This window comes from Sinohyriopsis cumingii, chromosome 1 (genome assembly GCF_028554795.1).
Source record: "Sinohyriopsis cumingii isolate HCF-2022 chromosome 1, ASM2855479v2, whole genome shotgun sequence".
NCBI classification, from domain to species: Eukaryota; Metazoa; Mollusca; class Bivalvia; order Unionida; family Unionidae; genus Sinohyriopsis; species Sinohyriopsis cumingii.
Genome location: NC_142961.1, coordinates 178,579,332 through 178,600,849, shown reverse-complemented (window position 1 = coordinate 178,600,849; position 21,518 = coordinate 178,579,332). Strand labels below are relative to the sequence as shown.

Here is a 21,518-nt window from a genome sequence, read left to right as displayed (position 1 = left end):
TGTTCAATATATGGACTAACGTTATATTCCAATTGACAGCGCAGGGACATTATTGCTGGCATAACCAACTCCCACCCACCATAACAGATGATAATTCCTCTATCCCGGATCAAACACTAATAGTATCAGTATATGAGACCTTAAAAGAGGTTTATGGAGGAGAGTGCAACTCATTCTTGCAGAGAGGATAAGAACAAATTCGCAAAAGTAGTAAAATTGAATTGTTAAGCATTTATTTGTCCGGACAATTGTCATTGAGTTGAATGACTCTGACAGTTTCTCACATAGATTGGCACATGAAAAAAAAAAAAACACCTGGTCATTTTTAGCGGTGCATAAAAACAACAAAGAGTTTTTAATATACGTGTTTTACTTAACATAGTATGTGGTGTGAACAGTGATAGAACAAACATTCTATACCATTTATACCTGCTTGACGATTGTAACGTTCATCTTTGTATTCGCATATTATTCGTTTTACTGTGATGTATGCTTGTTTGGACATATTAAAGACCAAGGCACATATATTTTGTTGCCTAAAATACAAGTTAAATTTGATAATGTGATCATTACGTGATTTGCTAGGAAACCCTAACATGATCAAATTAGAATCACCAAGTTCTAAAGTTACTCATCACGGTTGTAACATTAAAATATAATTCTGTACTTTTTTTCTTCTTCACTCTTTTATTAAGCTTCCTGCCACTTGGTCGCATTAATTTATCTTAATGAAATTATTTGCCGATGTAAACAGATAATATTTTGTTCACTTCGCATTAGAAAATTTGTGTCTGACCTCCTCCAGTCATAGGGTAATCATAGTAATAGTCGAATCCTCCCATCCTTCCGCCTCTACCATTAAATCCTCCATTCATTCTACCGCCTTGGAAGCCACCGCGCATATTCGATCCTCCCATCTGTTGACCACCATATCCACCCCCTCCTGCCATGCCCATTCCGCCCATAGCTCCGCCCCCAAACATGGCGATTGGCACATCTCCAACACCAGAAACATCGACTGTCATCTCCATTTCTACTAGAGGTTTGCAGTTAGACAGGCATTCGCCATTCGTAGCGAAGTTATTTCCGTTACCGCCGCAGCCCATGTACGTGAACTGCTGGCATAATTCCGTATTCTTATTATAAAAATATTTAATCACCTCCATTTCACATTTAGGACCATTTCCAGATCCTTCATTGAAGGCAAGATGGCACGCGCATTGCCGGTTGCACTCTTGCAAAGTTGAAAATCTACAAAGAAGTGGCACAGATTAGAACTCATGACAAGAAGCTATAGTTTATTTTTAAAGGTGCACCCTTTATCTATTTCTGTTTCATTCCCCATACAACAAAAAAAAAAAAACTCTTAAACTGCAGGTTCTCTCTCTTCCATCTGTTGTTAATATCAAATTTGCGAGTCCAATTCTCGTTCACTAAAGAGCTAAATCCAATTTTATGCAATTCATTAACTGTTGTAGTTAGGCTGTTCCTACCAAATTATTCTGGAGCATTCGCTTCTAATTTTTAAATGCAAATTAAAGTTTACAATTCTTATGAGTTAATTAAAATAAAATTTAGAATATCTTTTTGTGCAGGAAAAACAAATGCTATTAAAATCTATTTAATTATCTCTTGATTCTCATTTATTTTCAATCGTTTTATCACAAACCACATGGAGAGTATTTCTTCGTCTATCCTGTATGAAACAATAATTATCAAGTCTGTCAAACTTCCTTATAAGCTTTGCGATAGTCTGTATTATTAATCTGTATTATTATTCTGTATTATTTACATGGTCCTGTTTTCTCAATAAAAGAAAAAGTCTTTTTTGAAAAAGCAAACAAGAAAGAGAGTTTCCAGAGATAGTTCACTTGCTTGAAATTCCCTTATATAGGATCTTAAATATATTGATTTGGTTTGGCGATTCACGGTGCAATAAATATTAGCTGGAGCCGAGTAAAATGCATTGCTCAGAGACACGCCACGATAGCCACCAGCACAAACTGATACGTTAGTAGGAAATCGAACTCTAACCTAGTGTATGGCTAATCGCATGCTAACCAATGAACCAACACTGCTTCTGTTTAAATAAATAAGATTTCCGGCCGATATTGCGTTAAAGTGCAATACATAAAAGTGAATAAACCTATGAAAACCTTTAAATGCAACGAAAGTGAATACTTAGTACCGCGTGTGGATGGCACTTTCTGATAGCAGTCAGAGAGAGTGTCATTTCAAGACTAGTGATGGCACTTTCTGATAGCAGTCAGAGAGTGTCATTTCAAGACAAGTGAATTCGATTTCTTTCATATCGAGACAAGTGTGATCTTGCACGAAATTATGGAATAATTAAATTACAAATAACACACACATACAAGATGAATTATCGGTAGAAAATAATATGCATAAAATGAAAGCAAGACAAGGGATTAATCAACGGACACAAGCATTGCGAAACGCCTGAACCAAACATAGCAGAGATCTGAATAGAAGTGTCCTATGGATGATGCAATCCTCAGAGGAATTTAATTAAATACACCCGCCATTTTATCTCCAAATATCACTTTTTCATGGAACCATTCTAAGTAAAAAAAGACCACTGTTTCAAAAATTTACCGAAACTGAGTCGATAATAATTACTTAACTGAATACTAATCAACATATTCTTAGAAGTAATCTTAAACAAACCCATAACAAGGCTTCGCAACAAATGTATAGTCGATGACTCTCCATCTCAAACCAAACATTGCCCATCAGTTTAGACCACTGTTACACTCTGTCCTTAATTATAACCAAGGATTCATGCTCCCGATCCATCGCATACGTTTTGTGTCGTCTTTCTATCATGTATCTGCACACTTGAGTCAAATAGTGTGCGAAGATGTAATCAAACATTTTACATTTAATCTTATTGTCTCAAGGACCCACAGGAAGGAAATGAAAATATACCGTCTGTAAGTGCTTATGAGTCGAGACAAACTGCAAACAACAAAAGTTCTGATATGCTGTCACATAAAGCGCATGTAGATCAGGGTCTAAATTAATTGTTCTATTGATTACTTCTAACAAAATGCACAGATCCAGGTCTGCTTGCACCTTATGCTACGGCAGATCTGGTTGTGTGCTGTTTGCAGTTGGACTCGTCTTATAGGCGAGAACAGTTGGTAGCACACCTTTTGAAAATGGATAACATGTGGACCAAAAGACAAAGAAAAGAGAAATAGAAGTATTATGAAACTGGGTGGTTACATTAGTACCAGTAAGAGACAAAGCCTGATATCGAACGAATCAAGCACAAACGTTACCAGTCAGGTGTATATTCTTAAGTATGTTCGTCTCCATAGAAAGGGGAGATAAGGCACGGCTGAAATAATTTTCATTATCATTTCCCTGTCTTGTTCTTAAGACAAAAGAGCACTCGAATGGGAATAAGAGGGTCCGATTGCTTGACATTGCACGCACCTGTTCATGCTTCCCCATAAGCAGCCTCCCCAAAAGAAGTACTTGCATCTTCCGCTCGCTTCGTCGAAGTAGTACATCCTGACGTTGCTTCCACATTGCCTTCTATCCGGAGGGTACAGACATTCTATGAGTATAAAAATCCAGTACAGGTAACATTTACACGCATCGAATTTGATTACCTATCTTCAGAGTCTAGACTTGGAATAAAGTGCAACTAAAGATCGAATAAAGGTCACTTCATCAAGTAACCCAAACCTGCCTATGGTAAGGCGTGTCGTCACTTTGATTCTCGATATTGTGGATGGGAGAAAATCTAATCTTGAAACTCTTTGACATTAAAACCAAATGTTATAAAACAAGCAATAAATCTAGAAGTAAATGTTTAATTATTGCACCTTACAGGATGATAAGAAGCGGTATATATCCTAAAGTAAGACTAATACAATAATGTTTACACCATATCATATTTCCAGTGAACAACTACTTCATTATATTTTAAACATTAATCTAACCGTATACATTACCAAATAAAATTAATTTAAAAACATAGTATTGCTTTTGTCTTGAAAAGGAACAAAAGCAAGGTATCTTTTTAAACAAAATTGACAAGTTTGCCATCTTGGAAGGACTAAAGAATGTAGATACACGTTCCATCAAGAGGTACACTTAACTACGGGGACTAGACAATGGTCGATGATCGGACAGCATAATGGTTCATTATACCAAAACTGCCAGGAGACACCATTTGTTTTATTTAGATATTTTTATCGATTTACAATTGGCAATCAAAGAACTACAGAAGGCTCTATGTTTAAGTTCCAAAAAAATGGCCCACTTAATTGTTTAATCTGAATGTTTATTTTTGAACATTTTAAGATATTTAAATTAATTGTTGATATATGGATAATAAACGTCATAGACGACATACCCTTTTGTACTCTTTAATATAAAAAAATGAATAAAAAGGCTGGTATACACGTATAAGTACAACATTAATATTTCATATCTTTCTAATATTTCAAATATTGACGGAGCACCATTTTATGCATTTTCTATACCCATAGAATACCATTTTAAAATGTTTCAAACACACGTAGCAGCATAGGCTTTCTAGAAAACATAGATCATCAAACTGTTGAAATCTTAGACCATCAATTTAATTTTTAAAAATAAACATCTCTATGACGAATACAAAGTTATTGAACAAATTGATGAAAAACGTGATTACTATTTGATATTGAAGACCTCTGGTCCAATAGCATCACAAAAGTCACTTATCGATCCATTTATCCAGACAAAACACTAAGCATTTAAATACTTAAGCATAAATACGTAATTAAAGAGAACAAGTTCTCAAGATAATAGCAGCAAAATTTAAATAAAAGATTGAAGAAATTAGAAAATACAAGGTTATATTGAAAATCATGGGTCCTGGAATCTCTTGGAATTGACCATTTAGTATTCTTAATAGTTAACTAATTTACCTTAAATAACTTGCTAACAATTCCTTTCTTACGTTATACATGTCTTCTGATAGAATTCGTAATTTAAAGTACTTTGTGTAATGTCAATACGTGTTATATGATATTACGACTTTAGACCTATTCTGAAAGAAAGAATCTACCTGTCCGTGCCTTAGCCATTGCGTCACAACCAAGTTCGCGGTTAATTCAAAGAGAACCTTGCCACGGGGTGAGAAACTAACTCTGTTTATTTTGCCATCAACCATTATTGTCACCAGTCGGCTTCGACCTCGAGATCAGAAACCAGACATTGTAATATATCAAAGAGACCATCGGTATCCAATCAGAACTAAGATAGTCAAATATTTGGGCGGATCTCACACGCAGCAATATATTACTCTCTGTTGTTTTTTTTTTTTTTTCATTGTGAAAGAATCATTATACTTTTGAAGCAAAAGAGTGGGTCATAGCGAAGTTGAGGGACACTAGACTGCACTCCAAGAGCAAGTAAGGCACTCGTAGAAAGAATGGGAAAGGAGTTCTGGAAACTTCGGACGACATTTGGAACAAAGGCTTCTGAGGTAAAAGCAAGTACCGACAAAGGAATACAAGGCGGAAGTTACAGACGAGTAACATAGAAAGGACGCAGGAAGGAAACACTCACACACCTTTAATTTAGCGTGATGAAATAACTGTCAATTTGAATAGGTCTTGTATAGATTGGAAACTAATGCATTGAAAAATTGTCCTGTAATTGTTGAATACCGTGATATAGTTTATTAAGTTGTTATACATTTCACCTTATTAGTTTATACTTTATACACTTAGACCGTCGGTCTTGCTGACTGGTGGGGGGGGGGGCAGGAGCTATTTAATCTTTTAATTGTCCGTCCTTCTCCGGTGCTAGTAATAATTTCGTAGGGGGCACGTGTCATATATATATATATATATATATATATATATATATATATATATATATATATATATATATATATATATATATATATAGGCTTTGCTTTACCTTGCTTAGGTTAAAAATATGATTTATAAATATAACGAATTTAGAATTATTAATAAATATTAATACATATTTATCTTCCTGGCTTAATTAAACTTGATTCATTTAAGCTTACTACAATATGGAATCTTACTTACTTCTATTTTAGACAAATTATTACTATCAGACTTAGAGAAAATATAGTGTCGTTTAGATTTAGTTTAAAAAGCACATTTAGAAGACTTTGCAACTTTTATTTGTATCGAGTTCAAAATTATTATCACATTCATACTTTCAAGTTCCGTAAGGTTTTAGTAATAACTTACACTGTATTGTAAAATTCACATTTTCAACAGTATGATTTATTCTTTTCTTTATTTCTTGTAACGAAATATTTAGACTTGTGTTTCTACCTTCTGACTTGGAATTATTATTTCTGTCCATACGTGTACGTCATTGCATAAGCCAACATATGTCCCTGATAGTATCATTGTTGCCTTTGCATATTAGAGTAGAACACATATTGGCTAGACTTTGTTAGACTCTCTCTCTCTCTCTCTCTCGTATATTTCACAATAATTTGAAAAAAGTGCATGACGTGAATTAGTTAAGACTTTTGCATTATGATATAAAAAGCCAATTTCATATAAAATAATTCTGGAGAAAACAATAAAAAGCAAAGAAAGACAAGGAAAAATAAAAAATGAAAAAATACATTAATTAAATAAACGAATAACATGTCAAATGCTATGAACACACACGAACGCACTGATGATCAATAGCAAGTAGATGTGGAAGATAAGGAAGAATGAATTAAATAAATAATGGAGATAAAATTTATTTTAGTAAGTATACTTAAATTCATACCAACCTGTTGCAATCATTGATTGTTGTGATGTAATACTATAGAGCATTAAAAAAAACATTTTATCTCTTAATCTACTAACATTTTTTCGTTTTATTACTCAGTTTTACTCAATCATATTGGTAGCTAAAACACAAAAATTTAATCAAATGCGATAATCGGTAAGTATAACATAACAAGGTATTTTATTTTCATCTGCAACATTTAACATTTTTTAATTGTAACAAATGAAGCACTATTGCAATAAACCTTATTTCAGTTTATGTGTTTATTTTATTCTTATGTGTTTCTTCATCTACAATAGTTTTAGCTGCATCTATATGTGTTCTTGATATTGTCTTAATTTCTCTGTGATTTGTCAGCACTTCTTTGCATAGCACCTATATTGTTAAGAACATTTTCCATCGTCAAAGTGTTCAACATCTATTAGAATATATTTTTAACATTAACGTTGTTTTTTAAATTTAATTTTTGGTTAAAGTTTCCCATTTATCAATTTTATTTCTCACTTACGACAGTAATAAGTACATTTATGTAGTGCTCGTAATTCTAATCGTAATTTCTTGAAAACTTTGTTTGTTTGTTGTTGTCATCAATGTCATTTAGCACTTCTGCATAATCAATAATATTTAGTAACTTTGATAAAGTATCAACGCTAGCAATAATCTTGGCTCACGATTTTACTACAGCATTTTAAAAAATATTCATTATGTTTTCAATCTATTCAGTTCTTCATCTAGTCGCAGCAATTAATCTGTCCCTTGATTTATCAACTATATTTGCAAAATAGAATCACTTCTAGAGATTTCTTTATTATTAGCATATTTTCCTTTAATGCATCTCTGTTTTTATTTTGTGTTTAAGTGATTATAAGTCTTATTCTATAGTGGGCGTGCTCTGTCCTCTTTCTCTTACAGTTTTGTATACGCTTACACGGCAATGGATAAAGCAGTGAATCTCTGATTAGTCTATTCATATCGATGATGTTTGAGATATTTTAATGGTCAAAGATTTTGTCACAAATATTTTTAGTCAAATGTTTTGAGCAAATAATGTGTTAGTCTGAGAGTTTTTGATAATTTGCTTCCATACATTTTTCAATTTATTTAAAAACTCGCTGTCGAATTTTTTAACTTTTTAAATGTTAAAAATGGTTGTCCATAAATGTTAAAAATGGTAGTCAATATGTTTGTGTTTGTTTAAATTTAAAAACCGAGGTCTGAGTTTTCTTTAAAAAGAAATTTAAAATTATTGTACTCGTACATATATACCAGTGTTTTTAGTTATTGCTTTTTAGTTCAAATGTAAAAAAAAAATTAAATGTGTCGTGGTACGTACATAGTTTATGACCTTTTGTTGAAAAGCATAAAAGGAATAATTGCATATATAGAATCTGCAAAGAGAAGCATAATATTTAACCCACATATGCATACATTTTAACCAAATATACCAGTGTTTAATTCTAAAATATTGTCGTCCTGCCATTTATGTTATAAAACACTACAAAACTTATGAAATAATAACAGTCAGAGAAGAGATGCGGAATGTTTCCAAGCATTCTTTTAATAATAATAATAATAATAATAACAATAGCACAACATGATTATAATGGTACTGTTGAGGCCGATGCACACATCTTGCTGGACCAATACGTATTTAAATACGCAGTATTCACATTATGTACATTAAAATACATGAATGATATAATACAAAAATTGTCGCTGTCTGGATGCAAGTTTGTACAAAACGATACAACTATATTTTGTGTTAAAATTAACGTTTCACATTTGTCTTTCAATTTTACACATTTCTTTTGGTGTTTTGTTCTGGAGGGACTTATATGAATTCTAGCACAATACTGAGTGATTCAACTAAGAACTTCTGAGACTGCATTACAATTATTCATATAATGCTTTGCCAGGTTGTTGTAATTACTCTATCTTTCAAAAGTGACAATTTGAATTATTCTAATAAAGTTTAACTGGATGTTAAATATTTTTCTCCCATTCTTATGTTGGTGTTCAGTGCATTTAAAAGATAAGACGAACGGTGTACCCAAATATCGTAAAAATAATAAGTATTAGATAACATTAAATATTTTAAGAAAAATCTTCGATTTTGGCGTTTATGAAAAGGATTGTTCTCCGCATTCAAATTATATAACCTGAACAAAATTTGGATATATGCAGAATTGATTTGTTTATTTCATAATAGAACGTTGTCAACTGTGACTCCTACAAGCTGAGGAACCTAGTATATAACACATCAGCACCGTCTGATGCCGTTGATAAACAGCAAAACGAGAAATGGTCTTAAAGATGACTTTTGAGAAACTCCAAAAATATCACAGGACCAAAGATATCACTAAATACACAATGAAAACAAATTGTTTCATATATGCTGTTTAGTTTTCAATTTGGACAATTATACATTCATAATTTCTCTAATTGAATATTCTGAATCACCGTGACAAATGCTTTTCTAAAATCTAACAGTAACACGCATCAATAGGATTTCCTTTCTCTATTTCCCGACACCAAGAATTAGTAGTATTTGTTAAAGAACTGACAGAAGTTCGATTTCCAAAACCTAATCACCATTACGACAACAAACTGTATGTTGATAAAGATGAGTACAAACAGGTATAAAAGTGTGATTCGAATAGTTTTGTCAGTACATGAAGACAGAAATAGACCTATAATTTGATTATTGTTGTCTCTTTTTTTTTTTAAAGAGAGGCAAGACATTAGCAGATTTCTATTTGTCTATATGGTGAGTACCATTTTGTAAAATTGTGCCCTGATCCAATCTAGGACAGTTCAGTTTTTATTATTGCCAATGGATTTCCAAAATTCCAGAACACCTGATTGTAAATAGGTGAAATTTCGAAAGAGATCTGAAAACGATCTTGCATTTCTTTGCTAACTGTAATTGTGACCTATTTTCTGTTTAAAACGGTACCTTTTAATTCAATACAATAGATCCGAAATATTTCCTAAACTCATTAGTACATCTGTCATTATCTAATATGCTAATTATTGTCAAAGATACTACGTAACGAGTATTATATGCATTAACATAAAATCAGAAGAGATAAAGTTGGTTTCTTTAGTAAAAGATTTTGCACGGTTACAAAATTCAGCCAATCCCTGACTACATATCTCATGATGTGATTCTTGCACCCAACTCCTCGGCTTGGTACTTATGTTGTTAAGGGGGGGGGGTGCGTGTGGGTGTATGGGTGGGTGTTGTTAGTTTGTTTCATTTTTTGTTCTTGCTATCAAGATTAGTTTCAGTAACTTTTATTTTACCAACGATACTAGTCAGACTGCTTACATAGAACGGAAGAACATAGCTTCCTGAAGTACTGCCAGGTTTGAAAAACGAACCCCAAAAGATAGCACATTTCTAAATTTTATCATATACGAAGGTGTAATCTATGAAGTCCCTTCCAAAAAAAACCAAACTCAGCAGGCGCAGGAACAAATTTATCGGCAGCAGTGTTTGTTGTGACACGAGTTTTGGAATAACATGTAACAATCGTTGAGGTGTGTATAGAACACAGAAAAAGCACCATAAGACAAGATTTTTATATTAAATAATGTTAGTCTTTAATTCGGCTCTTACTCACCTGTTGGGATCTAGACGCAGATTAGTCAAATCACAAACCTTGCTGACGTCACAAACACAAGTCTCAACGCATTAATCTTTCCTTTTGCAATGACAATTATTTTCTGTGTTGAAGCCTCCATCCCAAAATCAATTTCATTGCCAGTTCAAATCATCCGTTATCTCTTTTGTTCCCAAATAACTATTATGTTTTACCAGGCTTTTGTCACGAGCAATTCCATTGGTTAAAATTGCATCAGTGACACAGAAAATTCTAAGCTAAAAGTCCACGGCGCGAAGAAAGAGCTACTTCTGCACTCTTCTTGTGTGATTTGACAATGTTTGCAGACAATGGTTGAGAAATAATCGTTTTAATAATTATTTTTATAACTATTTGTAATTATAAGAATTGAACTTAACAGCTACAGGATTCGTGACGTCATGGAGCTAGAAAATAGATTATACGTTTTGCATAAATCCTGTAAAATATGAAGTTCAATTTCGGAATTAAGTTTCATGTCATAACAGCTAAAAGCGCCAAACAACAGTTAATCATGCATGATCCTGCGTTAACGATGTGTTTGCTAAACATGGTACAAAATGCTGCGTTAGCGATGTGTTAATTAACTGGGTACAAAATGCTGCGTTAACGATGTGTTTGCTAAACATGGTACAAAATGCTGCGTTAGCGATGTGTTAATTAACTAGGTACAAAATGCTACGATGATTTCCGCTTCAGTTCAAAAAATGCTTTGCGACTGATCGATCTGAACATTGGTCTTCGTTTTTTGGTACTTTCTTAGATACTTAAGTGCGATGTGTTCCTTTTTTAGCAACAGTTGGTCATTTTCATGCCTGGTATATTAGAATTTGTCACGAAATAACGATTTACCGGATGATTTGCACTTGCAATCCGCGTCATTTTCAAAAGCAACAATTCAAAACTTACCCTTCTGCAAGCCGACAGTAGCAGCGTTGCCGCCACCACCTCCAGCTCCGCCTGCTCCACCTGTATGACATCAAGGGAGGTAATCGATTTTCAGATGTACACGATTCTCTAGATCCAAGACATTTCGCTGTTATGTAACTTGCGCTGGGGTTTATCAGATGCAATTGTTTCTTATAACTCAGTAAAGTGGGTCACGTAGCATCTGTTTTAGAAACCTTTAAAAATGATATTGAATTAAGTGTCCCAAAGCATCCGAGTCGTCGCTGCATGGAACCTTTATACCCTTTCCTTAGCGTTTAACTTTTCTTAATTAAATAATGGCACTTCTACGAATATGATAATATGGGTTGAATTTCCACCAGCCTCGAAGTTATAGGGTAAGATACTTATGGTAAATGAGAAATCATTTAACATCTTAAAGAAAAGTTGATTGCGTTGTTGTAGCTGTTGTACTAACCTGTGTTTAGTCCAGTTGTGGTGGCTCCCTGTTGTGCGTAAGCGACTTGCAGAAATGATATCACGGTCAACAGACAGACTATGGTATTCATGATCTGTTTTCAAAAGAGAATAGGTGACAAATATATTTCATTATCGTCAAATTCATTGTTATCGTTTGTGGAACCTGGAATAATGTGGTAATGGCCTTGTTTTGCATTTCTGTGACCAGGTATTTAATCCCAGTTCCAAAAAAAAAAAATGTTTAAGGCTGAATTGTGCCCTCTCAAATGCTAGCGGCAACGTCGTGGTTATCTGCTTTTCTCCAGTATTAGCACTGTGTCTCAGCATCTCACCTAAACATGAGCGTTAGGAGTACAATGTATATACACTTGATCCACGATCGACGGAAAGTGCATTTTTTGTCAGATTATGAAATATGTTGAAGTTGATTTAGTTGTTTCTATACTCTCGTTAAATATGATCAGATAGGAAACAAAAATATCACCAACTTTTCATTTCAATTAAAATCCTCTTGACATTTAAATTAACGTGGTTTTAAGCCAATCTAGTTGACACCATGGTGTGGTCTCGCTTAGCCAGTTTCTCAGATATCAATAAAGTAACATCAAATCAGAGATTATTTTCCCGTAGATTTCTTGGAATCGCATAGCAATCTGTTCAAACGATACTATGCATATTACAAAACTAACTTTACATGATTTGGCAATATGTGCCTCAATGCCATCTATTTCCGTCACATTTCTAAAATAGATTAACCCGTGACTTACACATCCTTACATCCAAAGCAATAATGTATTATATAGGAAAAGAAAGACAAGTCTTAATATTCAGTGATGTTAAAGAATAGTGACTCGGTTTAAATCTAGCAGAATAATCTGAAGCAGATTATGAGCAAAACAATTACAATTATAATATATGTATAAAATATATTATTTAGTACCATTTGAATAAAACATTAAAATGTTCTTTCCTCCAAATGAAAAGAGATTTTTCTTTCACAATTACATTTACATGTAACATATTATAACTACTGCAGTGAACGACTCCGTTATTCTTTTCGAAGAACAAATCTGAATAGTACACATTCGGTGCAGTATCTTAAACGCAATTTGACGGACGGAGGGACGCGTATACACACGGACGAATGGGCGCACCAAGTGAATTTCAAATACCTTATGTGTAAACAAGATATAAATGTAACAGACCCAACTTTATCATAAAACAGTTAAGTCTGAATTGTAATTAATTTTCAAACTTAAAGTCCTCTGATCTACTAATTTTCAAGCTCAATAGTATTATTACTTGAAGACCTGGCAAACTAGCACTCCGGCTCAAACGCCAAAAATAAAAATTACAATTCAAATCTTGTCACTAATATTTGGCATATTGTCTGGATATATCAATGGACCTATACTGTTTGAGTCCTAGTTCAGATTTTTGCTCATAATGTTTTATTATTACGTGACCAGGACTGAACATCATAAAGTCGATATAAACTCGAGATTAAGATTTCTGAAATGGCTTTTCCTTATCGTTCCCAAAAAATTCAAGTTTGGATATATTTCTAAGATCTGACTTTGCCATTTAGGGATATTTTAAATTCCGCCATACAGTACTTGTTTAAACGGCCTCCTTCCACACCACCCCTCCTCTCCTCCACCTTCATTATATGTAGAGACATTTTCCTTTACCAACTTATATTTTCAGAGAGTTTTGTAATTGCAGCACAGTCACGTTAACGTATGCTAAAATACACCGAATATGTTCTCCCAATGTATTCATGCTGTCATTTTATTCTATCTCTCCTGTCATATATTTGAGAGAAAGCGTGACTAGACTGACATGCAGTTCTCTCTCGAATCTACATTTTATGCTCTTAAAAATTCAGAAAACTTAACTATCCATCTTCTTCCTAAATTAGATTAGTTTCGTATGCAATTTTACTAACTCGCTGTCCATGAAATGACAGACAGACGAACAGGTATAAAGTTACTAGTTAAGTTGTTAAGTTGGGAGGAAGGAACACGGCGGGTGGGGTGGGGTGGGGCTAAGTGGATGGTTGAACGGATGGAAGGAGACAGATGGTTGAATGAGAAAAGACAACTTTAAACAATGTTACCTCTGTGTTAATGAAATATTATCAAAGAGAATATATATAGAACATACATAAATAGAAAACTCTGAAGTAGAATCCACTGCAACTGTACAAAGATTAAGAAGACCTATTTTTATTACCTTTACCTGCCACGTTAATAGCATGTACATGTTGCTCATTCTTCGAGCAAAGTGTGATACAGGTAAAGAAACAAAGTCGTTTGTATACTGTCGAGATTAGACAGCTCTTCATGAGGTTGCTGTAACACGACACGAATTATAATACATTGAAATGAAAAACAAAATATTACGACATATAACGAAATAATGCGTATCACTAGCACACCATGTAGTGAAAAGTACATGTGAACTTGAAGCCGTAATTTTTAAGCAGGTCCCAAGGTAAGGTTAATATATTAGATATATATATATATATATATATATATATATATATATATATATATATATATATATATATATATATATGTATATATATATATATATATATATATATATATATATATATATATATATATATATATATATATATATATATATATATATATATATATATATATATATATATATATATATCCTGGTCATCGTGTCTTTTTACCTTTGTTATTCACACAATAAATCTCCTTCCAAGAAGGCATTTTTGGCAAATTAAGATACGGGAGGACAGATCTCTCACCTAAGGGCGAAATACAGTGTTAAATGAGGCTAGAAAGCTCCATCCTTAATGTCAACTAATGTTTGCTCTTGGTCAGGGCATGGATATTTGAAGTGATAAATTGATGCACTCAGATACACAAACATTAATGCCTTGAAGATGTTAAATTATTAATGGAAGACATAAAAACAAAGACCTTGTTTAGCAATCAAAATGGTAGATTTATGTGATATACTGCTGCTTTTTCCTTGCACTGTATTCAAATAGCCAGACGCCATTAGACAAACTAAATTATGACTATAATGATTCAATTAGCCACACACCTTTAAACAAACTAATTAATATTAATACTCGATTCAAATAACCACACATCATTCAACAAAATAGAGTATGATATATTATAAATAGTGGCTATAAGATTTAACATGTTTCGTAAACTTTTTATTTCTTGTACAAGAAAGACTTGGTGGATGGTTAGTTATGTGAATGACCGAATCCTGTACAGACATTTTTCTTTTATTCCGTGGCACGAAGTGTTACAACATCATAATCTTGAAGTTTATTTCAATTTGGCAAATGTTCCCCGAGTGGCCGAGTGGTCTAAAGCAATCTCCGTTATGGATCATGCCATCTCACCTCTGTCTGCGAGGGTTCGAGTCTCGGATTCGGCCAATGTAGGTATGTGAGAAAGCTTGCCAGTAGCTTCTCGTGGGTCGGTGGTTCTTTCCGGGGTTTTCCCGGGTTCTTCCTCCACCATTAATACTGGCCGCCATGTATCGTGTGCTGAAAAATGGCGTTTAACCACACAACACCATCAATTTGGCAAATGTTTTCATTAGTTCATCTTTAGCTTAAAAAAAAATAATGAAAGCACATTTTGTGTTTGCTTTTCTGGGCATTTTACTAACTGAGCCCTCCCTATGCTTATATACTATTTACTCAACTACACAAAGGATTGTGTAGCTTGATGTGTGCTTACTGAAAGGTTTGATGTTATTTTCATAGGCTTGTGTAGTTTGATGTATGCTTACTCCAAGGATGGAATAGCTTGATGTGTGTTTACTCAAAGTGTCTTTGTATGTTTTTAGTTAAACGATTGAGTAGCTGAGTCGATTGGTGTTTGTTTACTTAAATGTTTTAAGTAACTCGTGTGTTTACCCAAAGTTTCGAGTGGCTTGGTGTGTGTTTGCTCAAAGGTTGAGTAGCGTGATGTGTGTTTAATCGAAGGCTTGAATGTCTTGGTGTGTGATGGTTTTCTTTCGTCTGCTTTACAGACTGAGTAGCTGAGTAGTTTGGTATTTGTTTGCTTTAATGTTTGAGCAGATTGATGTATGTTTACATAAATGGTTTGAGTAATTTGATGTGTGTTTAATTAAAAGACTGAGTAGCTTGATGTATGTTTACTCAAACATTTGAGTAGCCAAATGTGTGTTTACTTAAATGTCTGAGTAGTTTCTTGTGCACTAATATAATGGTTTGTGTGTAGCTTGAGTATATTTATTCAAAGCTTTGAGTAGTTGATGTGTGTTTATTTATTTGTTATCTTAGCTTGATGTATGTTTACTTCAATAACTGGTGTGCTTGATGTGTATTTTACTTGAAGGTGATTAGATGTGTGTCTACTTAAAGTTTTGAGTAATTTGATCTGTGTTTACTCATAAGTTTGAATATCTTGATGTGTGTGTACTCAGAGGTTTGACTAGCATAACGTGTGTTTCTTTAAAGGTTTGAATGACTTGATGTGTGTTTACTTACAGGTTTGAGCAGCTTATTATGTGTTCGACCTTTGTTTGTAATTGAGGGTAGAGTTTCGACCTACCTGACTTTTGCCACTTTTATAAAAGATGTTTACTTGAATTTACGCTCAAGGCCTGACCTTGTTGACGAATTAGTGAATGTTTTCATTAGAAATCATTAGTTTTCTAGAACATTCTGATGTGCCATAGGTCAGGTGACAGTTTGTATACAAAGAGGGTTTAACAAACACTTATCCATTCTTGTTTTAAGTTTAATCTGTGCAATCTTTAACTATTATATTCACATATAATTTGATAGGATCATTTATTTAAATTATGCATTGGAATTACAAAGTGGTCATTGCCTTTTTGGACTAAAACACTGCATTAGGATTATTGGGAATTCAGTCAATGACATTCTGATTATTTCGTTGTAATACATTAAGACAATTGGTACATTAGCACATTCAAGATTATTGGAATTCATTCGGAACATTTTATTCTTGTAGACTTGTAATAGAATATTTGTTATTATTTTGAATTTAATGAACAATATTGTAGGTATCTCTTCGAATTTTCACTTTGTTTTCAAGGAAAAAGATTTATTATTGATTTTTACAAAACTTGTTGGTTTCACTTCTTTTTCTTAGTTAAGATCGCTGATGCGTAGCAACTAACATTTTTGAGCAGCTTGGTGTGTGTTAACTAGAGGTTTGATTACTTTGATGTGTGTTAACTAGAGGTTTGAGTAGCTTGGTGTGTGTTAACTAGAGGTTTGAGTACTTTGATGTGTGTTAACTAGAGGTTTGAGTACTTTGATGTGTGTTAACTAGAGGTTTGAGTACCTTGATATCTGTTTACTTACATGTCAATGTAGTTTGATGTGTTATACTTAAAGGTTTGTGTAACTTGATATGCGCTTTTGTAAAAGTTTTAATAGTTTAATGTGTTCTTGCTTAAAAATCTGAGTAGCTTGATGGGTTTTACTTACTTGTCAGTGTAGCTTGTTGTGTGCTTACTTAAAGGATTGCGTAGCTTGATGCGTGCTATGCTGTAAATTTGCATCACTTATCTTTGCTATTGGCAACGAAATCAAAATCATTGTAAGTTCTGGTGACTTTCCTATACGTTTATCTGGTCATTTAATAATTTTCTGCGAGATGCTCATGTGGTAAATTTCAGTTTTCTGGGATATGCGCATGTGATAAATCTCATAAGATAGTGTAACATGAATATATGGCTTTTACATAACATCTAAAACACATTTGAAAGAGACAGTGAATTGTATGGTAGGTATGTACGTACTTTTCTATATATTACACCCGATATATGAAATTATCCATTTCCTGAAATTTGTAGTCATTTTGCTCATTTCATGTAGTTGCCATTATGCTTATAACGCTTTAAGAGACGGTCAAGTCATATGCTACCTGTTTCATGGGATGGGCAATCATTTATGAAACTTAACATTTCTTGCACAAGGCGAGATACATTTTAAATGCTGGTTATACATACACTGTTACGGATTAAGAACTCTGCGATTATGTAAGTTGTACAGACTTTGTTATAAAATGTATACGTAATAATTGCAGCGATAATCTCTTTGTAAAAAATAAAACAGCAAAACGCACAGCCTCAAGCTCTAAGAGCGTTTCCCTTTTTCAACTTGTTTTTTTCCCACTTTAACATTTTTATAACTTATCAGTATGACTGATAAACAGTGGCGTCGCTAGTGGGGTGTGGGGGTGCGGACCGCACCGGGTGACACCATCTCAGAGGGGTAACACCAAAATGAAAAATTGCAAATTTTACAGAGCACACACTGCTCGGTCTAGTCGGATTTCATAAGCGGATAACCGATCATAGTTAAATACATGACTAGCAGGCACAGCAGTGACGTCGCTAGGGGGATGAGGGGGGTGCGGACTGCACCGGGTGACACCATCAGAGAGGGTGACACCAAAATGACATTACTAAGGATTCTGTATGGTCTGTTACGGAAGGAGGACTATGGGGGTGACACCATGAGCTACCGCACTGGGTGACACCAACCCGAGTGACGCCACTGCTGATAAACCCTTTATATGTTGACCATTTTAATGAAAGGAAACGAGATCCCAAACCTTTTGACCTTGGAAGGCAGTTTGTTCATGGTCACGGTCTTCCAGACATTCCCTTGCGATCATTAAAATCAGCACATTGCCGAGATTGCAAAAACTAACGCTTTCTTAGGACTAGAGGTGACAATTTTGAATGTTGTATTTTATATCACTTTATTGGAAGTTACGAATGGTTGTTGAGTAGATCGACAAAATATATATCCACCTCTGCACATAAACTAAGTAAATATCAATCGATGCATGTAGACTAAATTAATACACATATATGTATATCTAGCTACATAGACTAAGTAAATATTCATAAATGTACATAGACTAAGTAAATATCAATCTATGCACATAGACTAAGTAAATATCCATCTACGCACATAGACTAAATAAATATCCATCTAACCACATATATTAAGTAAATATTCATCTCTACACTTATGCTAAGTAAATATCCGTCTATACACAGAGTTGTATTGAGTTACAATTGAATCAGAAAGGGTATGTGGCAAGTCATTAAGTATCTCTAAGACATTTGATAAAGCAATGCTGGCCTTTAGTAGCTGCTATTAGATGCACTTTTGTTCCAAATATACGTTCTGATGATGCTTTCTGACTAACTGCTGGAATGCCCATCAGGCTGTATGAAAAAAGACTGAATATAATTCTGAATATTTATATAACATTGCACACGAAACATACAAGTTTGTGCACACCACCTTTCAGTTCATGACATGACATGGACAGAAATTCAGCTAACAATTTTCACGAAAAGGGCATTTATACAAAAATGGGGTGTAACATAAATGTATGCAACATTTACATAACGATTGTACTTTGAACCAGAGTGATTAGGCCTATAAAACAGTTATGCAGGCTGTGTACTCATCTTGAATGTTTTCTGCGACATCAAAATCTGTAAATTATAATTAAAAATGTTTATTGTTAATCTGTGTTACGTTCGGCTTTGTAAAAATTAAGGAATATAAAAATTAACGATCATTGGAGGAGTGATGTTTTGTAAAATATTTTTGTTTCATGCAAACTTTGTTGTCAAGAAAGACACGTAACGAGAGCCGACGTATTGCCACTAGTGTATTGTTTAACCATATTTAGACTTTGCTCCAGTCTTTCCACAACGACATCAAGGTCATCTGAATGACCAAAACCTTCGCTGAAAGGACATCAACTACACGTATAACTGAACTAAGAAGAAACAAATTTACATCTATCCTAATTTTTAAACTTGTATTGTTTTCTGTTTCATAGATGTAAAAGAAAATATTATCAAAATTAAACAAATGATATTACCTCTTCTTGACGAACGTAGTTTCCTCGAGAAGAGAACGAGCTATACAAAATTTCTGTAGACTGTGGCGCGACTTTTATTAAAATTGGAGACACGTTTAGATAACTGCCGTCATAATTAACATGCTAATTACGGCCATATTGTTCCATAAAATTACGCTAATTCAACAAGTAATCAGACATTAGTATCATTATTCTACATTCTATCATATTTCTTCCGAAAAAGACGAAAAATGTTGCTTTTTTTTGTTGTGGGTTATTTTAGATCAGAGCCTGGAACTGATTTAAGCTTTAAGTAAAACTGCGATCTGTATATTTTTTACAAACAGAAGCGCATATAATTGGAACTCTACAAGACGTGTCTTTTAATTAATTATGTTAACTAAAATAGACAAAAGTAGGTAAAACGAAGATCTGCATGCATGCAGCTGAGAATTTCGTCGTTTTCATGAGTATGTCAGCTAGAGTTTGCAAAATTCCATTTCCGTCAGTGTTAATTTTGTCAGGGAATAAATGCAAATTTTGGGGATCTTGCAAAAAAGGACTCCCCTTCGCCTTCGTCGTTATACAGACAGACGGACACACACACATGCGCGCATACGCACACATACATCCTGATCAGTATCGCTGTTGTTTGCAGTTGGACCTGACTTGTAAGCATGTATATACATTATATATCTATGATTCCATCCATGTAGAACCATATACATTATATATCCACGATTCCATCCATGTAGAACCATCAGTACATATATTAGGTTGCATGCATATACATTATATATCCATGATTCTATCCATGTAGAACCATCAATACACATATTAGGTTGCGCATAGTACACACTGAACTGCAGGCGTTTTAGACCCAGATATGTCATAACATAATAAATAGGCAGATTTGGGTCTAGGCTGTTTATTTGAATGCATCATTGTACCAGGTCATGTAAAGATTTATCTGCTGGTATATGCTGCAATTGCAGATCTATATCTGCACTATTTGAAATATGGCATGGATTAGGCATGAGAAAATATATCATCTTGACGGTATTTGATCCTTCCCTTGGAAACAAGGATTTATTTTAAGCTAATAGTTTAGTATTTACGGCTGAGACTACGATTCAAGCGGCAGGAAATCGACTACCGAACCATCCAAATATCACTGCAGCCATTTTGGCTCAGTAGTTAGTGTGCACTACATGCAAACAAAATGGTGCAAATATGAATCCTACAACTGGACCAACTCAGGCTGGCTACCATAGTGTGTCATGAGAAAAGGCTGGCTACCATAGTTTGTCATGAGAAAAAGCTGGCTACCATAGTTTGTTATGAGAAAAGGCACTTTACTTTCATTGCTCTGCTGTAATAGCACTAAAATATCAATCACTTGCTAATGCTATCCCGGGCAGGTTCCCAGTGGGCTGGAAAATTGTGAAGTGGAGGTTTTTTTAATGGAGAAGCGCGTGCAATGCAGATTTTACAAACAGCACTGTTTCTACGTTTCGTCAAAGAAATAACGGTTCTCTTTCTGAGTACATGATTGCTGTAATTAACGTCGACAGAAGATTTGTGAGTATATGATTGCTGTAATTAACGTCGATATTTAAGCAGAATTGGAAGGATTTATTTTGAATTTACATACGAAGTTGCACTATGGCTTTTCTTCAACCACTTTTCAACACTCTATGCAACATACATAAATACATACTAAAATACAGGCTGATATAATCGAATTGTCTGTAGATACATACTGTTTTGAATAGCCTGTTGAGGACTCAAAACAACGTGAGAAGAAAGGAGA

At 33.9% G+C, this 21,518-nt stretch overlaps 1 protein-coding gene across 3 annotated transcripts; it reads right to left on the bottom strand.

The window, feature by feature from the left end:
• Positions 1-216: 216 nt before the first annotated feature.
• On the bottom strand, positions 217-19,851 carry LOC149808464 (BPTI/Kunitz domain-containing protein-like). Of its 3 annotated transcripts, none has more exons than XM_089977653.1 (5): positions 19,727-19,851; positions 11,803-11,896; positions 11,346-11,405; positions 3,463-3,586; positions 217-1,251 (listed from the first exon to the last, which is right to left on the bottom strand). In XM_089977653.1, the coding sequence occupies exons 2-5, from the start codon at positions 11,891-11,893 to the stop codon at positions 777-779; spliced, it is 750 nt and encodes a 249-aa protein (XP_089833779.1). In that variant the 5' UTR covers positions 11,894-11,896; positions 19,727-19,851; the 3' UTR covers positions 217-776. The 3 variants fall into 3 exon arrangements, with proteins under 3 accessions (XP_089833779.1, XP_089833784.1, XP_089833792.1); XM_089977658.1 differs by lacking the exon at positions 19,727-19,851 and adding an exon at positions 13,421-13,445; XM_089977666.1 differs by lacking the exon at positions 11,346-11,405.
• Positions 19,852-21,518: the final 1,667 nt, after the last annotated feature.